Genomic DNA, 25,397 nt, shown 5'->3' with positions numbered 1-25,397 from the left:
CTTCGAATAGTGGTGCTAGAGAAGACTCTTGACAGTCTCTTGGACAGCAAGGACATCAAACCAGTCAATCCTAAAGAAACTCAACCCTGAATATTCATTGGAAGGACTGATGCTGAAGCTGAAGTTTCAATACTTTGACCACCTGATGAGAGGAGACAACTCACTGGAAAAGACCCTGATGCTGGGAAAGATCAAGGGCAGGAGGAAAAGTGGGCAATAGAGGATGAGATGCTTTGATGGCATCACTGACCCAATGGACATTGATTTGAGCAAACTCCAGGAGATAGTGAAGGACAGAGAAGCCTGGAGTGCTGCAGTCCATGGGGTTGCAGAGTCGGACATGACTGAGCAAATGAACCACCATTCAAGAGGAAATAAACTTAGATGCACACCAGTGTTCATGATGGCACTATTGGGAAGGGTGAAAAATCGCTAACCCACTAAGGAGATCATGTTTAAGTGAATTATGGAAAAATGATGGGATGTGAGTCAGTTTCTTGCAGTGATGACTCCCTGTTGGGAAGGTGCTCAGGCAGTGATGTGAGTCAGGGAAGTGGAGAGCCCCACGATTCTGCAGGCGGGAGGGGAAAGCATCCAGGACATGGGGAGGGGGTCCCACCTCCCAGCTGATCACTGCTGACTCAGTGACCCCCTTCTGGTGGGGTGTTTGTGTGTATGGGGCAGGGGAAGACAGACTCTAGGGGTAGCACGGGGAGTCCCACATGGGGCTCTGCCAGCACAGAGCTGGGGGCTGGGCTGGCCCTTCTTGTGCTTTCCCCTTACCAGGCATCCTGGCCACTGTGGCCCAGGGCCGAGGCCAGGAGTGAGGTGATCTGAGGCCCAGAGTCCTCTGGCGGCTGTGAGACCTGAGATTAAGCATGAAAGTTGTTCTCACTCATGAAGCACCAACTTCTGGAGTGGCTGGAGGATTAAGAGTAAATGCTTGTGGGTTTAAGCAAGAGCCTGACAGAGCAAATCCCGGACCAAGGGCAGCTGCTGATACAAATAACGACAGGAAAGTCATCGCCCTAGCTCTCCTCTTCCCTGTCATGGTCATCATCACTGCTCTCATCACCAACATGATCGGCATCATTGACACCACCACCGTCTTCACTACCATCACCACCGATCCCGTCGTGACCATCCCCACCAGCACCATCATCACGATCATCATCACTGCTGTCATCAGCAACATGATCGGCATCCTCATCACCACCATCTCCATCATCATCCCCACCAGCAGCATCATCCCCACCACCATCAGCATCCTTTTCCAGCATCATATGAAGCGCCTGCCTCCTTTCTGCAGCAGGGCAAAGGCTTTCGGTCATCTAGCCTCCCTCCTGGAGACCACCAGCTTCCCTGGAAACCTGCCCACGGGACATGGCCTTCTCTGTCTGCCACCTGGGACCACTCAATCTGGATGCCCTGGGATGGTTTCTGCAGTTCGAAGGAATTATCTCCACATGATTAAGTGGTTCTGCTATAAACACATGAATGTGGCTGCTGGGCACTGAGCATGTGGTCTGTTTGTGGAGGCTGCCGGGCTGCAGGACACGGCTCATCTGTCCAGATGCCAGGCGGCTGGGAGCCTGTGGCCATCAGCCTGTGATGCCCGTCCCTGGACCGCAGCTGCCTCAGCACACAGGCTCTGACACCTGGCTTTGTCTCACCCTCAGCTGCAGGGGTGTATCCTTCCCGACTGCCACCTCTGGCTGGCTGCCCGGTCCCAGAGGCCACGGCTGCTTTGCCTTCCCTGGGGCACTGCCTGTTGTTCAAGGTGCAGCAGGCTCGTGCCCCAGGATATGATACTTTGCAGACGAACCATCAATGGAGCGGTCTGCCTGAGGGAGATGGAATAAGGGAGCCCACAGTGGGAATGGCCTGTGCCTGCTTCCAGGTAGCCCAGGCCTGGTCCCATGGCTTCAGCTCAAGGACTCAAAGCTCACCAGGTGGCCGGTGCATTGCAAGTCATCTCCTCCAAGCAGGGACTCCGGAGGCTCCTGGGGCGGATGAGTGGACAGAAGGGGAGGCGGGAGGGCAGTCTTGCCCATGGGCAGTGCCAGAACCGGCACTAGGACTTCATTCCTGGAGTGAAGCCTCACAAGAAATGGAGGGGTGGAGGGTGCTCAGGACTGTGGCATCACCTCTCCGCAGCTCCGAGCCCTGGCGACGTCAACACAGTGAGGCAACGGGTTGTGAGGGTGGGCCTTGGACACTTGCGATGCAGTGGCTCGAAGGACCAAGGTCTCATGGAAGTCGAGTAATTCAGCCTGGGTCAGGAGAGATTTCCCTGGGCTTACAGGGAGGGTGATGGCCCTGGAGGTCCTACCCCACCAGCAATATTCACCCACGTGCTGCATGCTAAGTCACTCAGTCGTGTCTGACTCTGCAACCCCATGGACTGTAGCCCACCAGGCTCGTCTGTCCATGGGATTCTCCAGGCAAGAATAGTGGAGTGGGTGGTTATTTCCTCCTTCAGGGGATCTTCCTGACCCAGGGATCGAACCTGAGTCTCTTATGTCTCCTCATTGGCAGGTGGGCTCTTCACCACGAGTGCCACCTGGGAAGCCCATATTCACCCACATGAACAGAGCAGTGAGTGTCTCCCTGGAGGACCAGGCACGGGCCGTCTGGTTAATGAAAGAAGGGAAGGGACTGGGTTGGGGGATGCAGGTGCTCCCCGGAAGTGCTCTGATGAATGGAGGTGGTTCCGGGGATGCTCTGGCACTTGGTTTCTGCCCAGGGGTTTCAATTCTCTGATATTCCTGAGTGAGGTGGCAGCCACCAGCCTACCCTGTTCTGCCTTCTGGGAGGGTCCATCATTTCTGATCATTGTCAAGCACCTGCTTCTGCCTTGCGCTTGCCCCAGGGCTGAGCTGGGGTACAGAGGTGACTGGACAGACATGACCTATCTTCAGGGGGCACATGCTCTAGGAGACACCGGTAGCTCAGAGAAACTTATGGGATGCTGGCTGGGGGCTCAGGGAGTGGACACCAGTTGGCGGTCAGAGAGTTGCTGGGGGGCCCCATGCTGCCAACAAGTCTCATTCCTCCATGAACTCCAGTTCCTCTCTCCCTAAAACGAGTGACTGGACCACATGGTGTCAAAGAGTAAGGAGCCCAAAGGGGCTTTCTTGAGGACTGCTGGCTACTTGAGCTCAGCCCACCCACTCGATAATAAATTAAATAGACCCTATAACAGTTTATATGCCTGCTGGCTCAGGGCTGCTTTAGAGATCAGGGGCTCTGCATGAACCTGGGAGCAAGTGCCCACTCATCCCCTCAAGGGACTGGGGAAGTGTCCCCTGCCCTGTGCCCTCGGGCCCTGACCCAGGGCCCTTTGCTTGCAGAGTGGGTGACTGGGGCTGCACCTGCCGCCCCCTCTCCTGCTGCTCACAAAGGCTGCTGCCTGGGGCTCACACGCCTGTACTGTGGGTCCCTGCCTGGCCCTTGGCATCCATACAGCCCAGCAGGTGGCTGGAAGCCTCCAGCAGTTCCCCATTGTTACCATGGTTACCAGGCTACAGGAAGGTGGGGAGAAACCCTCTCCTCCCTATCCCTCCCAGCAGTACCCCAATGGGCTTTGCCAGAACCTTCCAGCCCTGGGTGAGGAAGGGAATGAGGGCCCAGCCTGATACACAGGCTTTGTGTGTGTGTTTTGTGGGGGGGCTGTGGCGATCATGTTAGCTGAGCAGCTCAGGGCTCCCAAGGGAACTATGGACAGGGGACAGGGTGGGGGCCTCCAGGGACCTGTCAGCTCCCTCTCTCCCATTTTGGATTCATGACCCAGCTCAGACCCACAGAGGAGCCTCATATGTTCTTTTGTTCTTTCCAAGGTCATGGAATGCCTGAAAAGCCATTGCAAATCCCAACAAAACAGCACCCCCTTTCTGCAGGGACACAAGTGCTCTGACTCTTAGGTGCAGAGATGCCTGCTTGTTTACACCCTCCCGTGTCCTGGCCAGGGCCATTTTTCCTCTAAAGATGAGTAGCCTCTTAGACTTCCCTGGTGGTCCTGTGGTTAAGACTCCACCATGCAATGCAGGGTACATGGGTTCGATCCCTGGTCAGGGAACTGAGATCCCATATGTCATGGAGCAACTAAGCCCATGTACTGGAACTACTAAGGCTATGTGCTGCACAGCCCGAGCCACAACTAGAGAGTCTGGGCAATGCAACAAAGGATGCCATGAGGATTCTGCATATGCCACAATAAAGATCAAAGGTCCCACATGCTGCAACTAGGACCCAACACAGCTAAATAAATAAATATCAGAAAGCAGAGACATCACTTTGCTGACAAAGATCCATATAGTCAAAGTAACAGCTTTTCCAGTAGTTATGTACAGATGTGAGAGCTGGATAACAAAGAAAGCTGAGTGCTGAAGAACTGATGCTTTCTAACTATGGCGCTGGAGAAGACTGTTGAGAGTCCCTTGGACAGCAAGGAAATCAAACCAGTCAATCCAAAAGAAAATCAACCCTGAATATTGGAAGGACTGATGCTGAAACTGAAACTCCAACACTTTGGCCACCTGATGCAGAGCTGGCTAAGTGGGAAAAACCCTGATGCTGGGAAAGATTGAGGGGAGGAGAAGGGGATGACAGAGGATGAGATGTTTGGATGGTATCACTGACTCAATGGACATGAGTTTGAGCAAACTCTGGGAGACAGTGAAGGACTGGGAAGCCTGGTGTGCCGCAGTCCATGGGGTCGCAAAGAGTCAAACACGACTGAGCGACTGAACAACACAACAAAAAATAAAGATGAGCAGTGCCTAGGACTTCCCTGGTCCAGTGGTTAAGACTCTGTGCTTCCAATGCAGAGGGTGTGGGCTCGATCCCTGGTTGGGGAACTAAGATCCCACATGCTGCTTGGTGTGGCCCCTACCAAAACAGATGAGCAGCCGCCAAGATCTTTCCTCAACGAACCCTGCGTCCCTCTCATGAGGACTCCTCCCAGCCCCCCGCACCACCGCTGCAACCGCCAGCCATCTCTGCACCTTCGTGTGTGGCTCTCCCTGCCCAGAAAGCCACCCTGTCTTTTCTCTGTCTTCAGTGAGAACCACAGCAGCTCCAGGCTCGCCTCCTCGCTTCCCAACCACGTGCATGCACCTTGTCCTGTCGTGTTGTGCCCACTGGGCCTGCAGTCACTTCTGTTGTGGCCTGAGTGGCACCTCCATGGGTTGGAGCCCACACCTCCTCCCCCACTGACTGTGGTTCCTGAGGGCAGTGGCCCTGTCTGTGCCCTTGTTTCTTGGGTCAGTGAAGGAAGAGGTGGAGCACAGGTGAGGATCAGGAGCAACTAGAGTCCCTCGTGTTGTGACGTCAGGCCCAGGGTGGTGGATGGGCCTCATCTGAACAGGCCCTTTGTTTAGGACGTGGTCCACGTGTACCCTACAGGAACTGCTCCAAGTGCCACCAGTGGTCTTTCCTAACCCAACCTTCAGCCTTCGGGCTGAGGAGGAAGCATGACAGCCTCCCGGGAGCCCTTGTTGTGTCCCCGGCCGGGACACAGGAGGGTCAGAGCTCTGTGTCCCTGCGGAGGGGGGTGGCATTTTGTTGGGATTTGCAATGATCCCTTTTCTGGGCATTCTGTGACCTTGGTAGTAGCAGGGGGGCAGAGATGGCTCCAGGCCTCCTGGACTGGGTGACAAAAAACACCTTCTCCTCAGTGAGAGGCAAAGGTAACACTCCCTGGGGTGGGGTGGGGTGTGGTGAGGGAGCTGCTGAGCAGAGGTGTGGCGGGGGGCAGGCCTCATGAGAAGGGGAGGGGATGCCACAGGTTCAGTCCCGAGGGACAGGCCCGCTCCTGAGTAGAGCACCTGCTTCTGTCACTCAGGACAAGTGAGAGAGTCAGCCTCCTGGCCAAGAGTTGTTCTAGGGGGACTGGGGCACAGCTGACATCAGCAACTCCCCACCCACGGCAGGAATCAAGCTGGATTTGGGATTCGAAGCTGACAAAAGCATAGCAGGTGGCCCAGTCGAGTGAGGGCTTCCCAAGTTCCAGAGCACTGAAGAAGCCTCAGGAAGCCTTGCTCATCAGAACTTCCAATGGTCAAGGCATGTGTCCTTGGGCGCCACTTTACAAAGTGGAAATGGGAAAGTCTGCTGCAAACTTTGAGTGTCTCTCAAAGTGCTGCCTCTCAACCCCAGGCCAGTGGCCACTGAACCCCACCAGGACTCGAGGGGGCTGTTTTCATTCTCCCCCTGTGATCCCAATGTGTGTCTCAGGGCTCAGGACCTCCTGGTCCCTCTGGGGCTACCAGAGGGGCTCCCTTTTCTGCAGTCATGTCACATGCGTCAGTGAGACTGCAAGGATGAGCCCCAGCCCTGCAGTTCACAGGCATCCCCAGAAATGTCCCGACTAGGGCAGGACATAGAATCACCCACCATAGAACCATCTTTTATGAATGAACAGACTGAGGACGTGGCTGACGGACCCAGTTCACCAGAAAAGTGACTTTTCTTCCCACTGACCTGCTTGCGTCTCTCACCGTCCTTCCTTCTATCATGGTCAGATTTCTCAGGAGCCTAGGCTTCCCCAGCGGCGTTAGTGGTAAAGAGCCTGCCTGCCAATACGGAGACGTAAGAGACGTGGGTTCCACCCATGGGTTGGGAAGACCCCCTGGAGGAGGGCATGGCAACCCACTCCAGTGTTCTTGCCTGGAGAATCCCATGGACAGAGGAGCCTGGCGGGCTATAGTCCATGGGGTTGCAAAGAGTTGGACGTGACTGAAGTGACTTAGCATGCAGTTAGGCAACAGAGTGCAAAGGTCAGGAGGGCGGGAATTGGCCCCCAACAGCCGATTCAGATCCTAACTCTTCCCTGTTCACGCTCTGTGACTTGAGGACAATCACCTCAGTTTTTAGGGTCTATTTCTGCACCAGTAAAAGGGGGACAATGTCAGCTCCTTAAACTGGAGTCGACATAGAACAGGCAAAGAGGGTGGCACATGCACCTGTTGTGGGGTGGGGAGAGCCATCACCTCCACTCCTGGTAGAGGTTGGCCCCAGCAGCATGGGGCCCGCCTGACGCAATGGACACCTCCTCCTGCCCTGTCTCCATTTCCTCCTGGGCTCCAGGGTAACCCAGGGTCTCCTCCTGTCCTGATCTTCATCTTTTCTCTCGAATCCTGCACTCGGGACCACTCCTGGGCTCCTTATTCTGCCCCCTTCACTTTTGTCCCCACCTGCAGGGTGACCTGGTCCATTGCCTGGGCTGTGACAGGTGGGTGCTAGCGATCATGTTTGGCTTGAACCCCATTTGAACCCAGGGCTTCCATTTCAATGCCCACAGCCAATCTGAAGGCTGAGGCACATAACTTGGACCCAGCGAGGCAGGGTCAGCAGGGTGCACGCTGACGACACCCAGGAATGAAAGCCTGGAGTCCCAGGCTCCTCTCACCTTCCACATCCCACTGCCACCCAGCTCCACAGAGGCCGTGCTCTGCTGCCCTTCTATCTTTTCATCGGCTCCAGACATATCTATGGGGTCCCGCTCTGTGCGAGATGCTGGGTCTACAGAAGCACCCAATACAGACAACAGTCTCCCCTTAAGAAGACACGTGGTCTCCCCCACCACCACATCCGGTCCTCACCGCATGTCATAGACACATCTGCCTCCTTCATCCTGGCCTGGACATGTCACTGCCAGCTCCAAAGCCCCCATTCATCTGATGGCTGGTCTCTCAGACCCCAGTTCCTGCCCCCGCCCCCCTGCCAACAACTCCTACAGGCACCTGTGCTTCCCCTGGATCTCAGCCACTGTCCAACGCACTCCGCCCCCACTGTCCTCCCTTCAGGCACTTGCCCAGGCAGGGTCCCCTCCCAGACAGTTGTTTCCCAGTTTTGCTGTCACAACTCTGCCTTCTTTCAAGGTGTGGGTCAAGGGTCAACCCCACCTGCCCCCATCTCTCCTCTCTCAGCAGAGGCGTCTCTGATGGCTCCTGGTCTGTGGTTACTGCCTCCCCTTCCTGACTCCTGGCCCCTAGAGGTGGAGGTGAGGTGGGTCTTGCTCACTCTTGGCCCTTCAAATGTCTGCCGCAAAGGCCTTTCCCCACTGGTGGTATTACAGGTTTTAAACAATGTTTAATTCTAATTTACTTTTTAATTTGTGGATTCATCAGAATTTCCTTGTTTGAGTTATTTCTGAGTTGCCTTCATCCAGAAGGGGCAGGAAGGGCACTGTTTTGAGGGAGCCCCTACCATCACGGGGAGCTAGGGAATGCAATGTTCCCAGGCAGAATTCTAGCTCCTTCTGTCCTGGGCTGCATTTGACAGCTTGTGGACATCAGGCTGTGGCACCATCACATCAGGAGTTCGCTCTGAGAGATCGTAAAGCTGCTGAGGGATGGAAGATGAAAACATGCTGTGGTGAGGAGGGTGGGTGAGCTGGGGGCGGGCCCCTGCAGTCCCCTGGTCCCTACAGGCCACTGCACAGGTGGGCAGGTGGGCAGACAGGTATCTTCCAGGAGGCCTGGGGTAGGGAGGACAGGGTGGGGCGTGTCCCTCCACTCACAGGGAGGCTATGATGTGCACAGATAGGTAAAGCCCTCCTCCCTCCATGAGAGCCACCAGCTGGACTCTCCCAGGTTCCTCTCCAGGAGCATACAGCCCCTCTGAGGAGCCCCACGTGGGCTCCTGAAATGACTCCGAGGGCGACCTGAGTCAGTCAGATTGAGCCTTCCCGGCAGCCACCTGGGCTCCAGGTAGGGCAAAGGCTTGTGTTCAGCCTGTGATGATGCAGAGGCTGGGAAGCTGAGGAGGTTCTTGCCCTATGCCAGGGACTATTCTTATGCCTCTACTTGTGTCATTTCACCAAGCCCGAAAAAGGGAGATGCAAGCACAGGGTGGAGCAGCTGGGAGAGAGAGCCGAACACTCAGAGAGCTAGTTCTTCTCCGGGAGCCACAGGCCAGGACTGCTGTGCTTGTGGACCAGATCCTGTATCTACGGGACCCCAGAAGTTGCTCGCTCACTGGAGAAACTAGCCCGACAATGAACAGTTTGCTTTGAACCCGGTGTGGGGATCTGAGGAGAAACATGCACTTGGCTTTCATCTGTTGAGTTGGATGATGGATCTCAGCGACTCAGCAGTTGGGCTCAAGACCCATGATCAAGTTAGGTGTGGGAAAACCCCCTAATACGGCTCAAGATCTTGGTGGGAAAAAGGCCCCCAAGTGGGTCCGCAGCACAGGAGACATTCCCAGCTCATCTCTGCTTTCCCCCTTCCCAGTGTGGCACCAAGACAGTCAATTCTGCAAGTGCCTATGTGTTGGAGTGAGAGGGAAGATGGGCTGCCTGCAAGGAGGAAGTTCAGTGGAGGAGGGAGCCAGAGATGTGGGTGAACAGGTGTTGTGGCAAGGGACACATACAACCCCAGATGTCCCTGGTCTCCAGAGCTAACCACCTGGTCACTTGGTGGAGCAGGGGGGACCTCCTGAGACTCCATTTTCCAGCTGATGAGTTAGAAAGCCTGTGGGCGCAGTGCACACTCTGAGTGGGGGTGGCTGGGCCTGCAGTGCATCCCTTGGTGTACAGAGAGAGGAAGGCTGGCTCCATCTCAGGCTCGCAGGATGTGGCCAAAGGTATGAAGACCCAGGAGCTGCTCACCTCTGCCTGGGGAGGAGACTCACATTCCTGCCAAGGCCAGGCTGGATGGAAAGGCTTAAGTTCACCCCAGCAGTGATGGGATGACCAGTCTAGTGATGTCCCCAACTGGCCCCTATTGTGCCCTCTGGGGGAGGCCCTGTCCCCTTTTCTCCTCTGCACTAGCTGAACCAAGGACCACATCCCCTTAGAGTCACCCCAAAGAAAGGGGGGACATGCAGAGGCTAGGAGGCTGAGTGTGCTAGGCTTCCTGGTCATGAGAAAGGCAGCCTCCACATACCGGAGTGGGGGTTGAACCTGACCCTCCAGCACATTGGAGGAGACGTGTCTGTGGGGGGTAAGGATTTCTGGCACTTGTGGATGGGCTGGAGCCTGGTGGGATAGGCAGGGCGCTGGTGCAGTAGGAAGAGAAACCAGGTTCCTCATGATCAGGAGGCTGGGTCTGTCTTGCCACCTCTCTGTGCCTAGTTCCCATCCAGACCAATCGGCCTCCCTCACAGGGAGTGGGTTTACGGTTATTTACAAGGACCTGCAGCGAAGCAAGGTCAAAGCACAGTGTCCCTTCTTAGCTTTTATCTCACCCAGTGGCCCAGCCCCTTGCCATCTCTTTGATGACATCTTAGGGATGACAGGGCCCTGGCTCTGGGGCACTGCCAGGCAAGGCAGGATGCTGTGGCTGAGGGTTCTCTGCAGTTGGTGGCATCTCTGACTCCCAACAGCCCCACTGACTCAGAAGCACCCATGGTGCTATTTACCCACAAGTGTCAGCATGACCTCACAAGTGCTTCCTGAAGGGCCACTGGTTGGCACATCCATGGGGTGTTGGTTTCCTCCAGTGGGCAGAAAGAAATTCCTGGCTCAGATTGGCAGGAGGCACAGGGTCTGACACCTCTGAGTGACCTTGGAGAAGTCTCTGCCTTTGGGCTTCTGCTGACGCTTCCCAAGTGGAAGATGCCCAACCCCCTTGCAGCTCTAGCATGCTCACCTCTATGAGGTGGGACCCCTAGCTGCTGGGAGGGGATGGAGGGGGGCGTCCCTGGCCCTGAAGACAGTCAGAGACAGTCTTCCTCAAATGCTGCTAGAAGTGCCCCTGTTCTGCCTGTAATTCAGGGACTTCAGGAAATGGCTCTGGGATCTTTGGTGACGTGAAGGTCATGGAGAAGTGGAGGTCAAGGACTAGACACATGCTCCTTCCAGCCGGAGTCCTGGGAAACCACACACATTCCCCCGGGTTCCAGAAGCGGAGGAGGTCTTCCTTTGCCACGCGTGGAGCTGCCCAGTTGCTATGGCCCCAGCACTAACAAACAGGAAAGTCGAGAGGAGGCCCCCTCCCTTACCGGAAAGTGCCAAACCAAAACTTGTACCAGTCACTTCCTTCTGAATCATCTGGGGTTTAGAAGATCATTGAAGAAGGAAAGCAAGCCAGCCCCAAGGTGTAGCTTCTCAATCTGCCCACCCCAGAGCTTGCTCGACCCTGTGTCCCTCAGTGCCATGCCCATGACCCTCAGTAGACAAGAAACGTGGTGTCTTTGTTATACCTGTGTGCAGTTGCTTTCATGCTCATTCATCCCTGTCCAGACCCAAAAGGGTTCTGAGCATGAGACCTCATTTCACACTGCTCAAGACCCTTCCCCACCGTGCGCTGGCTCAGCCCCCACATGGCCTGGGAGCTGGTGCAGCAGAAAGAGGCACAAGGAACTGGACCTCAGGTTTGCAGGGGAGCCTCCAGCAGGCTGCTTTCAAGGTAGGAGCGCACTGCAGCTGGAACACCCTCAATGTCATTGAGGCCAGGCATGGGCTTGGAGAGTGTGCCCCATGGACAGGACCTGGGTAGCCAATGCACTCTGGGCACCCTGTCATGACAGCTCAGGGGCAGGAGCCCAGGAACCACACGCGAGCCTGGGCTCTGCAGGGAAATCCACACACCAAGCAACAATCAAGAAGGCAGACACGACTCTCCACAGTCCCTGAACCCTGCAACACAGGGCCTGAATGCGGTTCTGTTTTGCAGAGCAGGGGCTTGCTCTTGGCATTGGAAGGCGATGGCATTTGAGGGGGAGAAGTTGCAGAGAAAGAAATCCTGAAACGACAGACAGTGGGACAGCTGTGGCCTGAACTTGGTGTTCCTGTGCCTCGGATGTGGATGTATTAATTTCCATAAATGCTAATAGCCCATTTCCCCAAGAGCTATTACTTATGTCATCTCCCTTTGGATGCATTTCAACACAGGGCAGACAAGTGAAAAAGGAAAGGACTGCCCCCACTGGTGGGTTTCCCATTCCCCAACCCTGACCCCATTAGGTAGCTCAGGACTGTTCCTCTAATTCAGGGTCAAGACCCCCTGCCTTCAGCCCACAACCAGGTCCCTATCATGCCAGGAGGCAGAGAAAGTTACCACCCCAAAAATGCTGAATCACAAAGTAAGCTGAGCAGGAAAGTGGGGGTGGGGTGGGGAGGGACAGGGAGGAAGGCAGGGTGCTAAGGGACTTCTCACCTGGAGACCCCCTGAGGCTGCTCTAGACAAAGTGTAGACCCCAAAGGAGCCCCTGGACCAATGCCAGGGGAGCAGAGCCAGGGTAGGCTGCCTGGGTGGCAGGGTGGAAAGGTGGGCAGGTACAGGACAGCCACTGCAGCAGGACGCGGTGCAGCAGCTGGGGCTCTGTGTCCTGCGTCCTGCGGGAGCAGCAGCAGGTAGGGGAGGTGGGGAGCGAAAAGAAGCTGAAGATGGGGTAGGGGCAGAGGGACCCCGGTCGGGTGAGGTGTGTAGGTAGCCAGATGAACTGGTGCAGGAGGGGAGTGCCAAGGTCTTGGGGAGCAGGGCAAGGTAGAGAGAGGGCGCCCCTGGGGAAACGTAGGGATTGGGAGCAGAGTGGGTGGGAAGATGGGGCTAGGGACCTGAAAGGAGAGGCAGGATGAGCCTTTGCGAGAGAGATGGGGAGGACTAGGACCAGGAGCGCTCCGATGGGGGGTGCGCTGAGGCCGAGAGAGGGAACGGAAAGAGGGATGGGGGAGGGGGAGGCGAAGCTGCGGGAAAAGGAGGGGTCAGGGAGGGATGAAGTTGGGGCAGGGGTCGGGATGGGAACTAAAAGGTCGGGCAGGCTGGCAGACAGGGCAGGCAAAGGAGGGCGGAATGGGGGAAGGGATATGATGGAGAAGGAGGTGAGCCGGCTGGAGAGGAGGTGAGGATGGAGGCGGGTGCGGGGACGCGCTGGGGACAAGGAGATGGAGAGTCAGCGCGGGCCTCGCGGTGCCTGCCGCCGCTCTCCCGGCGCACTGCAGGGGACTGCGCGGACGGCTGGGGTCTCCCCCTGCACTCACCTGGGGGCTCCAGCTCCGGATCCTCTATCCCGCTCCGGATCTTCCTTCCCGCCCTGCCCCGGCGACTTTAGCGCCCCCGAATCCCGCTCGCTCCACCAGGTTCCGCCCGCAGCATCTTCACCTCGTGGGACGCCCGGGGCCACTCCTCTTCTAGATTCTCATTGGTTGTTCTTCACGCCAGTCACACTCTTATTGGCTGAGGGATCGCCGACCATGCAAATTAGGACGGGCCCGCCGCCGCGCCGATAGGCTGGCGCTGCTGGAGCGGAGACCCTGCACTTGGGCTCTGATTTGTCCCTGCGTCCTGCTGACGTGAATGACGGAGAGCGAGTTCTTCCCCTTCCAAGGTTCCTCTAGCTGGTGGCAGCGGATCGGGCGCCCCTTGGCCGGTCCTCGGCCTGCAGGGTCTGCGGCTCTGGTGGGCACCGGCCAGCGCCGGGCCTCTGGATCCGTCGTAGAGGCACTTCCTCAGAAGCCTGGGGCTCGACGTCCGGGGGCGGGGGCGGCTGCTGCAAGCGCGTCTCCTAGGTAACGCTGCCCGCCACGGGCGGAACCACGTTGGCTGGCGCCGCGGGGGAGGTTGGACTCAGTCCAGAGGCTCAGGGGCCACCGAGCGGCCCGAAGCCTTGATCCCGGAGTGTGTGTGGGGTGCTCTGTCTTACTCTTCTGGGGGCTCGGGGCCTGAGGGGCGTGGCAACTCGGTGAGCGCGGGGCTGTGCCCGCTTCGGTCGCATTTTCCTCCCCCTCTCCTTGACTTTTGGTGTGGCCCGGGCCTCCTGGTCCTGTAGGGTATCGGGGGCTTCTTGGGGCTCAACCTCTGCACTTTGCCCCTAGACTCCGCACCCGCTGGCAGCGCTTCAGCTTCCGGCGACCGCGTGGGCTTTGCTGAGACCGCGGCATTGGCCTTCCCCTTTTCCCGTTCGGACCCCTGATGGGGACCCCTGCTTTGCCTGCCGTCCCGACCCAGCGCCGCTGCCCAGAGGAGATCTGGAGATTCCCTGACCCTCGCGGGATTCCCTGCTCCGATGGGCCTGCCTGCCTAAGGCCTACCCTGGAGCTGCTCCCGCCTTCCCCTCCGCTGTCCAGCCCGCCGACCTTCTGACCGCCTCCGAGTTCCCCACTTGGGCCCTTGTGCTCTTGAGACCCCCAGTGCTCGGTCTCCTGCTGCCTTCTTCAGACCTTTGCACGTTTCTTTCCATGTCTGTCTCTATAGAAGACAGATGCCTTCGCAGCCCTGGTCCTGCCTTCACTGTCGCACTGTGTCATTTTGACTGAAGCACAGGTGGGAAGTCTCACAAGCTTGTGTAGTTGGAAAAGGTGTACTTTAGATGATTGTGTCGTCGCCGCCAGTTCCAAGCCGGGTCTCCAGTACCGCTCCCTGCACCCTCCTCTCCTCTGTGATTTTCATAGGTCACAACCACCTCTTTTGTGTGCTAACTTGTATCCTGTGTTTCTGCCTCCCTTCAGATACATTCCTCGAGGGCAAGGAGGTTGTCTGCAGTGTTCCCCAGGGCCTGGCACAGGGTAGGTACTCAAATAATACTCTTTGAAAGAGGAATTCCAGGCAGGGCTTAATTAGACTTCTGCTTACTCTTGAAAATAAAGGAGGGGGGTTGCTTCCCAAGTGGTGCAGTTGGTAAAGAATCTGCCTGCCAATGCAGGAGATGTGGGTTTGACCCCAGGGTTGGGTAGATTACCTGAAGTCGGAAATGGCAACCCGCTCAGTATCCTTGCCTGGGAAATCTCATGGGCAGAGGAGCCTGGTGGGCTATAGTCCATGGGGTCACAAAGAGTTGGACACTACTGAACACACACACACATGCACTTGGTGTCTACTTTCAAAAAAGCTCCCGAGCTTTCTGCGTTCAGGCAGTCCAGATCTCTTTGCATCTGGGAGGGAAGCTTCCTTGTGCCTGGGAAGTTCCTTGTGGCTCCTGTCCCTCCCTTTCCTTGGTGAACCACTGCTGATGAGACCTCAGCCCAGCTGATCTCTTCAGTGCCTGGGTCCCTCCTCTTTTCCATCCCACCCCCACCCCCTTGCCAGAAAAGGATACTGGGTTAGGCTTGTCTTCTGTGTGCTGCTCAGGCTTGCCCCCTAGTCTTTGTCCCACTGGATATTTAGATTCTTGAAGTCAGGGTATTTGACAGTCCGCTTCACTGTACTGGGACAAAACAGGTGCTTGGTGAATATTTGTTGATCAAGTAGGTCTGCAGAAGCAAAGACTTCCAGGGAGCTTCAGAGGCCTCCTCCTTTTGTAGGTGGGAGACAGATACTGGGAGGGCAAGAGACTTTGCAGAAGTCAGAGAGGAGAGCAAGGATCAGCCCAGGCTCCTCGACCTCTTTGCTCCTACTTTGCCCTTGAGAGCTTCTCCTAGCCTTGGTGGCAGAGGGGCCGACATAGGTTATAATGGCTTTGATGTTTGTACGACTGGCTGTATGGTTTCAGGCTGGCTGTTTAACCTCAGGATCTCACTTTTCACATCTGTAAGAAGGGGACAGTAGTGGTTCTTATCTTCGAGTTATTGGAATAGCAAATATGAAAATGTGAGTGCCTGGCTCATGATAAGGACTCAGTAAAAGTTGGTGCCTTTTCTTCCCCCTTCCTCTGGAGAGCCCCTTGTACCCTTTTCTTGGGCTCAAAGCACGGGACCCTCCTAGTTTTTTCTTTCTGGTTCATCTGGCCCCAAAGGCCCCTCTGCCTTTCTCCACAGCTTTCTTCGTTCCTCTCCAGCATAATTGAATGATTTATTTAATCATTAGAAAGCTTTACACTGAGGACCTAGTCCTAACCTCATGGAGCTCAATCTTGCAGGACGACAGTGACCATGTAGCCTGGGGAAGCTGGGTGGCTCTTCTGTGATAGGGTCCCATGTGAGGGGGTGTGTATGGGTGGAGCTGCTTTCCTGGGGAGGTGGCACCAGAGGAAGACTCATCCAGGGGTGCGTGTGCCTGTCAAGGGGGATAGAGGGCGTGCTGAATGGGAGAACTGAAGCAAGGGCAGGATGGAGTGTACAGGAGTGTGGCCCGGGTGAGAGCTGTTTGGGGCACTAGGTGGGGGGGGAGGTGGGCGGGAGGGGAAGAGCTCTGTTTGTAATAGAGCCCCTGGGGCTGTCCAGGCTCCTACTCCCAGGAGCCTGTGTCTCAGGAGTCACCTCTTCCTCCATCACCCACTCCAGTAGTCGCTCCGTCTCCACCACCTGCCTCCATCTGCCTGGCTCAGAGCTTTGATCTTGGGAGACCTGCCCTTTGTCCTAGCGCGTCTCCTGCAGTGCCATTCTGTCATCGCAACCGGTTCTGCCAAATGTGGTACTGGATCCGCTTGTCACCCAGGGAAGTGGGATGTACTAGGTTAGGGATCTGGGGCAAGGGAGCCACCTACAAAGGGGCCGCTGTTCTGGAGCCAGGAAACACCGCCACTGGGGGTTCCTTCCGGAGGGTGTTTCCCTACATGTGCTTCTGAGGCAGAAAAGGCTTTGCTGTAGAGTTACCCTCCAGTCTGTGAAGGCCCTCACTTTGCAGGAATAAACCTCTCAATTTTATAACTAATGTCAATGATGAAACATTTCCCTGAAAAAGAGAAAAAACTTGGGAGACAAGTTTATTGAAACTTCAGTTCCAGGGCTGGATTGATTGAGCTCTGATGGTAAGTGTGGTATCAAGGCCCCAGGAGAGTAGGTTTCCTTCTGCAAGCAGTGGGCCAGGGAGCAGGTCAGCACAGGACAGCTGATACGTGCTCTGACCAAAGGCACAGAAGCCTGCTGGGTGCAGAAGCACAGAGGAGCTGGCCCTGGGAGCTGGCCTGTCCAGAGGGCACCGTGGCTGGGATCCCAGTGAAGACACACACAGTGTATGTCATCTCTGAGACCAGCCCCGAAGCCCTCGGGCCAGAACTGGGGAGCGTAGTTCCACAAAACAAGTGGTATTGAGCAGACAAACATAACCCACAGAGGAAAAAACCCCACATAAACCGGTGTGTGTGCTTTACTGTTCATAGAGTAACAGTCTGGATCTGCATGCCCAAGGAGATGTATGCAGGATCAGGGTGATGTTCCCAAGGGGGCCAGACCCCATGCTGAGGCCCACCGGGTGTGGGAGAGCATCTCAGGGGCGCCAGTCGCATTCATACCTCCAGGGCCCCCCTGCATTTTCCCAGCACAGCCTGTGAGTGTGGAGGGTGGGCCGGCCGCCTAAAGCCCTGCATTTCGAGTCCCTTTAGAGCAACCTTTCTCCAGCTTTTTAGTGTCATGCTGCTTTATGCTTTAAAAAATGATTGAGGACTCCAAATAACTTCCTAAAATGTGAGTGATGCCTACCAACATTTATTGTTGAGAAGTGTCAACAGTGTTATTAATTCATTTAAAAACAGTAGACCTAGTACTCTTGCCTGGAAAATCCCATGGATGGAGGAGCCTGATGGGCTGCAGTCCATGGGGTCGCTAGGAGTCAGACATGACTGAGCGATTTCACTTTCACTTTTCACGTTCATGCATTGTGGAAGGAAATGGCAACCCACTCCAGTGTTCTTGCCTGGAGAATCCCAGAGACGGCGGAGCCTTGTGGGCTGCCGTCTGTGGGGTTGGACAGAGTCAGACACGACTGAAGCGACTTAGCAGCAGCAGCAGCATCAGCAGACCTGTTACATGTTAATATAAAAAAATATATTTTTAATGAAAGCCAGCCATGTTTTCTGAAACAAAAACATTAGCAAGAAGAGTGGGGTTGTTTTGTGTGTTTGTTTGTTTTTGAAATATATATTTATTTGGCTGTGCTGGGTCTTAGTTGCAGCATGCAGGATCTTTAATTGCAGCATGTGGGATCTAGTTCCCTGACCAGGGATCGAACCTGTACCCGCAGCATTAGGCGCACAGAGTCTTAGCCACTGGACTACCAGAGAAGACCCTTTTTTGGGGTTTTGCTTTGTTTTGCATGATTGTGAATCCCAGTGGGCACTGCTTCACTGGTACAGCTTCTCTGTTGAGTCTGTTTTGTTGAGTCGTTTTGCTTGAAGGATTTGAAGGAGATCTACAATGGGCGGGGGGAGCCCTTAGAGGACTGTGGATATTCTGCTTCTGTGCTGTACCCAAACCCACAAGCGATCGTTCCTTAAGGGTTTCTTGCGAGCATAGTTTGACACCCTGTCTGAAAACTTTCACACTGTTACATTAAATCCTCTGGTTTGCATCGCACTTTGGGTGGATTGTTCCCCCGTGCAAGATTTTACATCACTGTGCTTGTTCTCTCGGACAATAACTGCTTCTGAGTTAGGCAGATCTTCCAAATATTGACACATCTACTCACACAATTTCAAAAGCTCACTTTTCATTACCAGCACTACCCATCTTGTCGGTAAAGTCTTCAAGAGTTATGAAGCTGCCAGGCTCACAGTGGAGGGCACAGGTTTTCTCAATTCTGAATTTTGCCCAAAAGCTCAGTTTTTATGAGTTTACCTTGAAGTGACAGGTTCATTTTGTTCAGACTGTGTTTGAAGTGCCCAGTTCTGAATCACCATTGTGTGTCTCTCAGCTGTTCTTTTAGTAAGAATGGTGTTGCTGAGTGCAGGAAGGAGGCAGTTTAACTCACAGCCCAGCGATCACACCTGGCTTACCTCGGGGTTACCCTGGCCCTTCATTTGGCAGCAGAGATGCTAGGGTCAAGTCAAGATGTGATAAAATCCATAGTTTGTACAGCTTCCCCAGGGACCTTATTAACTGAAGCTGCTGGACTCTGTGCTGTGAGGGGTGAAGACCTCAGGGTGGCTGGTGGGCTTTGGTTGCCGTTGTCTTGGGAGGTGATGAGCCCCTAGCAGCTTCACCCACCATTGCCTTGGCACTATCAGCACAATGCCAACCCAGTGAAAGACTCAGGTGGCATCCGGAGGTTATGAAAATAGTTCTGAGCCTCTGGAGCGCTTGACTACCTCCGGGAACCTTGGGGCTTTGTGGACTGCATTTAGAGACCTGCTGTCTTAGAAGACCAAACCCACTGCCCTTTCTCCTTGCTGGCCATTTTAGGAGAATTTGGCCTCTTATCAAGGCCAAGGGCTTAAGATTCTGTTTCAGCTGAAGACAGTCTTGAGAAGGTTCAGATCCTCGTCTGCCGGAAGGCAGATAAAATCTTGATTGAGCCAGGTTGCCAAGACACCCTGAACACTCAGTCTGTCCCCACCTGCCTCCACCAGCAGGACTGTCTGTGGTTTGGCTGTCCTGCATGCCAGACTCCAGGGTCCCCTTGAGCGAGGGCTCTCATGGTGACATATGGACCGCTGGCCCTGCTCCCACACTGCCTGCCTTTTAGTATGTGTTTCAAGGCGGCCACTCCTATGGTGTCCCCCTTGGCAGCTCCTAGCTGATGGCCTCTGCTCTGAAGGCCCCAGAGGAGAGTGTTCTTGCAACAGAACCGACAGAAGCTCTGAGCTCACATCTTATTGGCTCTGAGTGGGTCATGCCCCCCAGGCCCCTCTAAGAGCCTCAGTTCCCAAGGCCTGGTACTCTTGTGCAGGGCTCCACCTCTGCAGCTGGACAGAGCACGTGGCCATCCCTAAACCAGTCACTGAGGCTGGGGTAGGCATGCTCTGATTGGCCAGGGCAAGGCTCATGGATGCCAGTCCTCGGCTGCAGTGGGGGTTGGGGAGGTCACAGAGTGTGGGTCTCAGGGGTGGTGATTTCCCTGGTATTAGTGGAGGTTCTCAAAGCACTGGGCCCTCATAACTCTCTTATTTATTTGAACACCAATGGTGCAGGTAATCCCAGAGGCCCCAGGGACCCGGGAACCGGCAGAATGCACGACTGGCACAGGATCTTTGACCAAAACCTGCTGGTCCCTCCGCACCCACAGAGAGCGCGCCAGCCTCTGAAGGAATCGACGGCGTTTCAGTGTGTCCTGAAGTGGCTCGATGGCCCGCTAATTAAGCAGGTAAAGAAACCGACTCTTTAATGTCAAATGCTTGCTTTTACCGCACTGAGCTGAGACAGTATCGATTTTCACGTGTTTATCTGAGTCTTTCACTGCATCCATCACCCCGGGCGGTGGCAGCATTTGGAGGCAAAGTGGCCCATCAGCAAAGAGGGCCTGTGATTCAGCGACTCGGTCAGCACTTTTGACCCTGACTCAAGGCTTCTTGCTGCCTAGAGTGGAGCAATCCAAAAACCCGGGTAAGTCGATTTCCTGAGTTATTTCCTGGCCAGGTTGTTTGCAAGGGCTGGCCTTGTGCGTGGCTCAGCACGGCCTGGGTTAGAACTGCAGGGGTGGAGCTCTGGGCATCCTGGGAGATGTGAGGTGGAGGTACCACCGCCTTTGCACACTCAGGCCCTCTCTCTGGGGCCCTGTGTCCATCTGTCCCCTCAGCTGCCAGGGAACCTGCCAGAAAACCTGGTGTTTATGTGCCTCCACAGAACACCCATGTGATCGTACTGTCCTGGGGAGGCCCAGGGTCCTGGGGGGATGCACAGGAAGGATCCAGGCCAGCCACTGTGAGCATGTGGCTTGTGGGGTTTGGCTTGGCAAGACCGTATCTTCTTCCTCTGCAGCTGGCAGAGCAATTCTCCTTGCATTCAGAGTTGTCTGAGCACTAGGTCTGAGAATAACCTACTATTGTTAAATCGTTCACGTCCTACATCATCACTTCAAACCCTGTGATTGAGCACCTGCTGTGTGCTTGCTACCGTGTAGATACTGCAGTGATTACTGCTCTTACAGCTCTACTTGTTTTATTTTTTGGCCACACTGCATGCCATGTAGGATCCCAGTTCCCCAGCCAGGGATTGAACTCATGCCCACTACATTGGAAGCGCAGAGGCTTAACCACTGGACTTCCAGGGACATCCCCAACAACTTTACTTCTTAGCGCTTTACTTGTATTGGTTCACTTCATCCTCGCAACAGCCCTACGAAGGAGGTAGCATTGTTACCCCTGTTTTACAGAAGAGGAAGCAACACGAGTGACGTGCAGTCAGATGCCTAGAGTAACACAGCTCTAGCCGGCCAGCTGGGGCTCCAAGCTAGGGAGACCAGCTCCAGCAGCTCTGCCTCCAGGGGCTCACGAGCTAGTAGACAGCAGTTGCATCTTGTCTAGGAGTTTTACAAAGGAAATTTCTTTTATTTTCCTATTTTTACTTCATTAATGCATTTTAACTTGTTTTTGAAAAGGTAATTCCCATAGTTCAAAATTCAAGGGGGCACACAAGGTAAGTGTATTGTCCTATGGCTGTCTCATCCTGGATATAGCCGGTATTAACCTGTTTTCTGTACAACCTTTCAGACTTTCTAAGCAACCACAACAAATAAATATACTTGTATATTTCTCTTTTTTTGGCATGAATGGTAGCTTATTGCTATATTCTATATCTTAAAAAATATTCTTAACAGTTGTATTATACATTGGTAAATGTGGATCAGTTTTACTTCCTTCCCAAAGATAAAGTCAATACTTTCATGAAAGTCACATAATTGGGTTTCCATTCAGGGATTTCTGGGAAAGAAAGGATCAAAATGAGACTTTTTGAAAAACAAAATAAACAAAAACACTGCCCCCCCCCATATATCTTATAGACTGTTCATGTCATTTCATGAAGAATTTCTTATTCTTCCTTAAGACAGCATAGCTTTTCCTATATGAGTGACCTGTCATCCATTCACTAGGTCCTTCCTTAAAATGACGACTTGTTCTGACTCCAGGTGTTTGCTTTTATAGACATTATGATAATGGATATCATTGAAATAATTTTTAAAAATGTACACCATCTGTAGAATAGAAAGTGAAAGTGAAGTTGCTCAGTCGTGTCCGACTCTTTGTGACCCCATGGAATGTAGCCTACCAGACTCCTCCCTCCATGGGATTCTCCAGGCAAGAGTACTGGAGTGGGTTGCTATTTCCTTCTCCAGGGGATCTTCCTGACCCAGGGATCGAACCCGGGTCTCCCACATTCCAGGCAGATGCTTTAACCTCTGAGCCACCAGGGAAGCCTGTCTGTAGAATAGAGTCATACATTAAAAGCTAACATTTAAAACCCACTTATAAGTTGTTTATAAAAAAATCACAGTTTAAACATGAAGACATTAAATATATGTCTTCAAACCATATGTATGAAAGGAAAAGAATGGAAAAAAAAGATACTCATGTAAACTCTAAGCACTAGAAAGCTTTGTGGCTGTACTAATTTCAGACAAAGTAGAGTTCAAGGTGAAGCATATCACCAGAAATAAAGGGACATCTCTTACTGACAGTGACAGTCAGGAAGATGCGACGGCCCTAAATGTGCGTGTACCTGTGATGGGAGCCCCCAAAGTCACCCCCAGGTTTGGTGATTGACTAGGAGGACTTGACATGACTCAGCACATAGTCATGTTCAAAGGAAAGATTTGTTTTGGTGAAAAAATAGAGTAAGATCAGCCAAGGGAAAGGCATATGGGAGGCAATGGGTATGAATTCCCAGGGTCCTCTGCCATGGGATTCCCACAAGACATACTCCAGCAACGAGTTGGGACAATACCTGTGACATCCTGCCAACTAAGGAAGCTTGTCAGAGACTCAGTGCCAACAGGTTGTAAAAAAAAACCTCAGGGCTTTTTGGGAACTGGTCATGTAGACACACTCTGTCTAGCACGTAGTAGGATTCCAGAGTTCCAGAAGGAAAGGAAGTGATCAGCATAAATCACTTTGTACAAAAAGTTTAGTACTAGTAAGCCATTCCAATCCATTAGGGTGGTGGTGAAGTCTGTGTCCCTAGACTGCAAACTCCAGCCAAGGGCCAGACCTGTAAGCCAGCATTTTAAAGACTAACTGGCCTGCTATTAGATCTCAATTGTGCCCAGCACCCAGTAGCACAGCTTTCAAATCCATGAAGCGAAGTTTGTAGAAACAAAGGGAACTGCATTTAGATTCACCTTTATAGTTGGAAGCTTTTGACTCTCTCAATAAGTGATAGGGCAAATAGACTCCCCCCACCCCCCCTGCAAAAAAAAAAAACAAAAACACATCATTAGGGTGTGAAAGATCTGAATACCACCATCCACCTTAACTGAGTTGTCATCATGAAAACACTATACCCAACAAATAAAATACACCTTCTCAAGTGCCTGTGGAACATTTACAGAGATAGATAATATGCTTGGTCATGAAAATAAATCCCAGTAAATTTAAAAGGATTGAAATTATGAAGAATATGTTCACTGACCAATATGTTATTAAATTAAAAAATCAATAACAATAAGATAATCAGAAAATCCCCAAATAGTAGAAAATTAAACAACACTGCTCACTAGTAACCCTTGGGTCAAAGAATTCAGAGAGAGATTAGAAAGTGATTGGAACTGACTGGTATAAGAATATATCAAGATTTGTGGGATGTAGTTAATGCAGTCCTCTGAGGGAAACTTACAACTTTATGTAACTACATTAGAAAAGAAGAAAAATGCAGGCATACCTCATTTTATTGTGCTTTGTAGATATTGTATTGGGGGGGCCCCCCCCCCCCACACAAATTGAAGGTTTTTGACAACTCTGCATGGAGAAAGTCCATCAGTGCCATTTTCCCAGCATTGCTTATTTTATTTCTCTGTCACATTTTGGTAATCTTGCAATATTTCAGGCTTTTTCATTATTATTATCTGTGTTATGGTGACCTGTCATCAGTGATCTTTGATGACTCACTGAAGGCTCAGATGATAGTTGGTATTTTTTAGCAATAAATTGTTTTAAAATTAAAGTAGGTACATTGTTTTCTTAGACATAATGCTACTGTACACTTAAGAGATTACAGTATAGTATAAACATAATTTTATATGCACTGGGAAACAAAAAATCCATGTGACTCACTTTATTAAGATATTCACTTTATTGCAGTGGTGTGGGACTGAACCCTCTGTCTCTGAGGTCTGCCTGTGTAAAATCAACAATCTCTACTTTCTCCTTAAGAATCTAGACAAAAGCAATAAATTAAAACCAAAGAAAAGAAAAGAAGGAAATAGGAAATATATGGGCAGAAATCAATAAAGGACAAATAATAAGAAAATCAGTAAAGCTAGAAGTTGGTTCTTTGAAAAGATTAATTATATTGATAAACCCCTGGCAAGACTGATCATGAGAAGAGAGAAGAGACACAGATTATCAATATTAGAGGAAAAAGGGACATCACCACATATCCTACAGACATTAAAAAGATAATCAAGGGACATTATGAGTAACTTATGTGCCAATAAAAATAATTTAGATGAAATGGATAAGTTCTTGAAAAGCACAATTTACCAAAAGTGACACCAGAAGAAATAGAAAATCTAAATAGCCCTATATATTTTTTCTTTGTTCATTTTTTAAAATTTATTTTTAATTGAAGGATAATTACAATATTGTGTTGGTTTCTGCCATACATCAACGTAGATCAGCCATAGTATACATATGTCCCCTCCCTTTTGAGCCTCCCACCACCCCATCCCACCCCTCTGGGTTTGAGTTCCTTGAGTCATACAGCAAATTCCCACTTAAATATCCCCATATTTATTAAAGAAACTCAATTCATAATTAAAACATTTCCAAACTTAAATGACTTCACTGTTGAATTTAATAAAATATTAAAGAAAGAAATAATACCAATTGTAGACCAACACTCAGAAAATAGAGTAGGAGGGAATTGTTCTCAGGTGTTTAGTTTGAGGCCATCATAACCTTGAAACCCAAACCGGACAAGGACCTGAAAAGTACAGACTGCCATCTCTTATGAATGTTAACACAAATTCCTTAGTATATTAGGACATCAGATCCAGCAGTGTATACAGAAGGTCGGACATCATGGTGGGGTTTATCACAGGAATGCAAAGTTGGTTTTACACACAAAAATCAGCCAAGATTAAAAGATCGAGTAGGGAAAAAGTCAGCAGTTCAGTTTAGATGATCTTACAGATTTGTACAGTTTCAGTTATTTTGAGAATTGATAACTTTCAGTTCAGTTCAGTCGCTCAGTCGTGTCCGACTCTTTGTGACCGCATGAATCGCAGCACGCCAGGCCTCCCTGTTCATCACCAACTCGGAGTTCACTCAAACTCACGTCCATCGAGTCGGTGATGCCATCCAGCCATCTCATCTTCGGTTGTCCCCTTCTCCTGCCTCCAACCCCTCCCAGCATCAGAGTTTTTTCCAGTGAGTCAACTCTTCGCATGAGGTGGCCAAAGTACTGGAGTTTCAGCTTTAGATGAAAACAAACTTCCCTGTAAAAGGTGTTGGCTAAAAATATTACGTACTAATTTTGAACTCAAATCACTTATTAGTCATTTTGGTATGTTTTTCTTACTTTTTATTTACCTTTTTGGTTTAGTTTCATTTTACCATGAATGTTGATTACTGGGTTGGCCCAAAAGTTCATTCAAGTTTTCTCGTAAGATAATTACAGAAAAACCCAAGCAAACTTTTGGGCTAACCTAATTCTTTCCTTTGTAATGGCTATTTCACTTGGTATTTACTGTGTGTTTGGAGCT

At 52.2% G+C, this 25,397-nt stretch overlaps 2 protein-coding genes across 3 annotated transcripts in view; one reads left to right on the top strand and one right to left on the bottom strand.

The window, feature by feature from the left end:
* The window catches only part of KCNAB2 (potassium voltage-gated channel subfamily A regulatory beta subunit 2), a 96,507-nt gene extending 83,092 nt beyond the window's left edge, over positions 1–13,415 (bottom strand). The window contains exon 1 of one of the 2 annotated variants that reach the window (XM_040263276.1): positions 12,932–13,415. The gene's annotated coding sequence lies outside the window, so the exon portion shown is untranslated. The remainder of the gene's footprint in view (positions 1–12,931) is intronic. The other variant, XM_040263278.1, reaches the window with a different exon arrangement.
* A 302-nt stretch (positions 13,416–13,717) lies between these two features.
* Positions 13,718–25,397, top strand: part of NPHP4 (nephrocystin 4) — a 143,974-nt gene continuing 132,294 nt past the window's right edge. The window contains exons 1-3 of the mRNA XM_040263281.1: positions 13,718–14,213; positions 14,399–14,455; positions 19,672–19,844. Of these exons, the coding sequence (XP_040119215.1) occupies positions 19,710–19,844 (135 nt within the window). The 5' untranslated portion in view covers positions 13,718–14,213; positions 14,399–14,455; positions 19,672–19,709. The remainder of the gene's footprint in view (positions 14,214–14,398; positions 14,456–19,671; positions 19,845–25,397) is intronic.

Source organism: Oryx dammah, unplaced genomic scaffold (genome assembly GCF_014754425.2).
Source record: "Oryx dammah isolate SB20612 unplaced genomic scaffold, SCBI_Odam_1.1 HiC_scaffold_21, whole genome shotgun sequence".
NCBI lineage: Eukaryota > Metazoa > Chordata > Mammalia > Artiodactyla > Bovidae > Oryx > Oryx dammah.
The sequence above is the reverse complement of the archived record's forward strand: the minus strand, read 5'-3'. Positions and strand labels throughout refer to the sequence as shown.